Genomic DNA, 4,767 nt, shown 5'->3' with positions numbered 1-4,767 from the left:
TGGTGCGAAAGAGAACAAATCTATCTGCCTGGGGATGGAAGCATCAGAAGGAGCAGTAGAATGTCTGTAAGGCACCTAGGAATTGATGGCACCTAGATTACGAGGTCATCTTAACATATCTCCACATAGTTTCTTACAGCATTCAGATCAGGATGGAGAGACAAATGATGATTTTCAAAGGCAGGACAGAATTAAAAGACTGATCAGTGTCAACTGCTAGGTACTTAAGACGTTCAAAAAATGCATATAGTCATCAACCTAAGAACTCCAAAGAAGTGATGAAGATTCAACAGTTGGTATTCCTCATCATTAGTTTCAAAGCAAAGAATCCTGGGCAGATAATTGGGCAAAAATACGTTGGTGGTTATGAGAACACGAGTGGGAAAGTCTGCAAATTTATGTCTTACACAAGAATCACCTCCCTCCCCTTAAGATCTCACAATGAGCTTTACTACACTGGCTCTACACACTTGCAACACGATTTCATATGTGGAGTTGATTACCAGGCATCAGGTCAAATTCAACTATCTCCCTCTGTTTTTCTCCCTGTAGATGCCATGTGAAGGCTGCATGGAGAAGGACAATGAGAGCACTGATGCAACCATGGAGTTCCTCCTTCTTGGCTTCTCTGAGCATTTCCGTCTGCGGGTCCTCCTCTTCCTTATCTTTCTCATCATCCATTTGGTCACACTGGCAGGGAATATGATGATCTTCATTGCTGTTTCTATGGAGCATTCTCGTCCTCCCATGCTTTTCTTCCTCTGTCAGCTCTCCATCATTGAGCTTTGCTACACCTTAGTCATTGTCCCTAAGGCACTCCTCGGCCTGATGGTTATGAATGGCATCACCATTTCCTTCATAGGCTGTGCTGCCCAGATGTACCTTTTTGTGGGACTCGGCGGAGCTGAGTGCTTTCTCCTGGCAGCCATGTCGTATGACCGCTACATTGCCATCTGCCAGCCCCTCCACTATGCAGTGGTGATGAGCGAGGGGCTCTGTCTTAGGCTGTGCATAGCATGCTGTCTGGGAGGCTTTGCTGTTGCCCTGGGGTTGACAGTGTCAGTTTTCCACTTACCTTTCTGTCAGTCACATCACATCAACCACTTTTTCTGTGACATCCCTGCAGTGCTTCACCTGGCCTGCACACACAGCTACACCCCTGAGCTTCCCCTGCTGGCGGCCTGCGTGCTCCTCCTGCTACTTCCCTTCATCTTGATCCTGACCTCTTATGTGTGTATTGCTGCTGTTTTGCTACGTATCACTTCCTCCCTCAGGAGGGGCAAGGCCTTTTCCACTTGCTTTTCACATTTGATCATCACCTTGCTACACTATGGATGTGCCTCCTTCATGTACATTCGTCCTAAGTCCAGTTACTCACCAGCTCGAGACAAGATTGTTTCTCTAGTCTACACCAATATTACTCCATTACTATACCCCCTTATTTATAGCTTGAGGAACAAGGAAATCAGAGGAGTCCTGAGGAAAATGTTGAGGAAGCAGAGAATAGCTCAGCAGAACTGGAGTACTATCAGGGCTGTTACAGGTGTGAACTAAATTTTAGGAGAACAAATGTTTTTGTTGGAAATGCAGCCCTGTAGCTTGGCTAGGACAAGATTCTCTATAGATTTCACTACGGTAAATATCCTAAATATCCAGGCAGAATACAACATGCACTGATGTATTTTTGACAAAATGACATCTCAGCCTACAAAGAAAAAAGGAAGTAGGAAAAGGAACAACAACAACAAAAAAGCCTCTAACATAATACTACTTAAAGGGAAAAGTTGTATCAATTTGTGAGTAAGAAGAACTCTGATCAGTTTATGATGTCGCTTCTCTGATCATATATATACCCATACTTACATTTACAGTCATCTCAGCATGCTCAAAAGATCAACACAAAATTATTTAATGCTGCAGACTTGTTTTTGTTATTTTTCTATCAAGAAGCAAGTAGATACTGGAAACTGAAAGTCAATGAATATTTTTAGTCTGGTAAGTTTTCCAGCACAAAAAAACCCCAAAGGGCACTATTAGAAGGTTACAAAAGGAAATACTGTGTTTTGAAAGAAATGAAAATTAAGCTATGATTTTCTCCAAATTTAGCATAAGGAGGCACTTCTAACATTCCGTCACAAGTGAAAAGATCATCAGTGTAACACATCTTACTTCGAATTATTCTAGGTAATGAAAATGAAAGTGCCACTGGTTTGACAGGAGAGTGACTTTCATATGAGTGCTTTACAGGAGAAACATTTCCTTTTATAGGGAGATGCTTTAGATTTTGACTGTTCCTATGGCAACACAAAGACTCAGATACAGCTCTTATCATGTAGCTTTTATCAGGAAAGACTGCATCATGTAAATAAGAATGCCTGAGGAGTGTTAAAATCCATCAGCATAAATCTTACATAAATCTAATAACACTGCCGCTGCAACTACTGTTGTTCCTATGCCAAAACCAGTGAGAATTCTAGCATATGCTGCAGTGCAGCAGACATAAGAATCTGAAATGTGCACAGTAGTGTTATTTTGTGTGTTTAGAATCAGAGAACCATCAAGGTTGGAACAGACCTCCCCGATCACCTGGTACAACCATCCACCTACCACCAATATTTTCCAATAAACCATATCCCTTATTACAACATCTAAACATTACTTGAACACCTCCAGGGACAATGACTTCACCACCTCCCTAGGCAGCCCGTTCCAGCACCTGACCACTCTTTCAGAGAAGAAACTTTTCCTAATATCCAATCTACACGTAAGCAGAACAGGACAACTTAGACAAATATGAAAATATTAGTTTTGTTCAGGAACAGTGGTGAAAAAGCAACTTCAGTATTTTATTTGATACTTTACTGCCCCATGGCTCTTCAAAGCACCAAATGGACCTTGTGACTCAGATCTTACAAAAAAAAAAGACTTGTTTTTATTTCTCTGTCTAATTCAAAGGTAATTCAGCACCCACCTGCCCCAGCAGTGGGCTGGGCTAGAGATCTCCAGAGGTCCCTTCTGAAGTTAGTAAAAGTAGAGATTTCTACCCTGCCTTTTAGGAGGTAATGACATGCTTATATACATGGCAAGAAAAAAAAAGGAGCAGAAAGACAATGTGGTTTAAATAGAACTTTGGTAGAGGCCTTCACAACTTTATGGCTGTTGTAAGGTTGGGATAACAAGAGATGTAAGTATTGTCTGCTTCTAATTGTTAGAGATTAGCAGGACTCTGCCCTAGAGATGTTCCTCATGGATAGTTATCAGTCAAGGGCACTTCAGCAGATCTGTCCTTACTGTATAGATAGGGATGATGCTCCTGAGAGGGATGCCATGGCTGAAGCAGCAGCCATATTAGACTCTTACCTCTGTAGTTCTGAGACACGTGTGAGAACCAAAACCAACAGTGGAAAACTTCTGAGAGGACACAATCTTCAACCAGTGTCTCTGTGATGAGTAAAACAAGGAGATAATTCAGAGCCCAAGTCTATCTCCCATCCTATCCCTATCAGTATGCCCACATCAGGGTTTACATGGCCATAAAAAACAATATTCATCTCTGCAATTACTTCTTTTGTCAACGCTGCCCTGAGCAAGGTGCTAGATGAGAACACAGATCTCATCAGTTGTTTGGCACCAGAGCTCAGCCTGTGGGCACTCAGCCTGTACAGCCTGCAAAATCTCATTAGTGAGATTTTGTGCTCAAGAATGAAAAGGATTTGGATGATGATGGCAGAGATGTCAAGTAATGTTCAAGGTACTCAAGGTCCAGTATTTTCAATGGTACAGACCAAAGAGGTACCTTTACTCAAGAAAATACTTTGGAGATGTATCCTATATGCTACCTATCATTACCAGTGATGATGGTAGGTTACCAGAAAAATCTTTTCACTGTAGTGAAACCAGTGAAAAACTGTCATGCTTCACTGGCAACTCAGGTAAGACATTTCTTAGAAGTGGTTCCTATACACACTAAACAATCAATCTCCAAAAGAATTAAATGGACTTCAATGTAAAAACATTTCCTTATTTCACTAGGAGTCTAAATACAGGAAGTATGCTAAGGATGTGTGTTTCTGTTATGGGCTAGGGAAGTCACCATTCTGCTGGAAATCCAATTTGAAGAACAGGAAAGTTTCAGCATGATCACTTACCCTTAGCAAAAGCATGTTGGCACAGCCCATACATCTTAGTTTACATGGAAAGTGAGTCTACCAGTCTCCCTTTGCTTAGATTCTTTAAGAGCTTAGCAAATATGCCAATAATCCTACGGTTGCTTAAACAGCTTCATTTGCCCTTTGATCTGAAGCAGGAGGAAAGCGTCAAGGTGGAATTAAAATAGCTATTTGCAACAATGGAGTTGCAGTCAATGAAAATACATGCATAGATGGTATTAAATGCTCAGTGTAGACTCTAATATCATGAGGTTGAAAATCCATCAAAAAAAAAAAAAAAAAAAAAAAGATGGTTTTTCTCTATTGAGAAAGTACCTGTGTTTTCCTTATGTTATTCAACATACCAAGAGCAATGGATAAACAAGCTTTACTATGATAAAATGTAGAATGTTATATGAGCTTCACTTGCACACATGTATAGATAGAAGACATATAGAATAAGGGAGATGATCCCTCCATACGACTGTTTTATGCTGTTGTACAAAATTATTTATCCAACATATAAAATCTGATAAGATACCAAAACCAAAGTCTGCAGTCCTATAAATAGGCTATTAGAGAACAAATATCCATAAGCAATCTGAACTTCACGCCAGAA

At 40.6% G+C, this 4,767-nt stretch overlaps 1 protein-coding gene across 1 annotated transcript; it reads left to right on the top strand.

Moving 5' to 3' along the window:
• Window positions 1–552: 552 nt before the first annotated feature.
• On the top strand, window positions 553–1,554 carry LOC306953472 (olfactory receptor 10AC1-like; the record flags this gene model as incomplete). The annotated part of the gene is made up of 1 exon (XM_079544382.1): window positions 553–1,554. One exon carries the CDS (start codon window positions 553–555, stop codon window positions 1,552–1,554), a length of 1,002 nt encoding a protein of 333 aa, XP_079400508.1.
• Window positions 1,555–4,767: the final 3,213 nt, after the last annotated feature.

Source organism: Tetrao urogallus (genome assembly GCF_951394365.1).
Source record: "Tetrao urogallus genome assembly, chromosome: 1".
NCBI lineage: Eukaryota > Metazoa > Chordata > Aves > Galliformes > Phasianidae > Tetrao > Tetrao urogallus.
The sequence above is the reverse complement of the archived record's forward strand: the minus strand, read 5'-3'. Positions and strand labels throughout refer to the sequence as shown.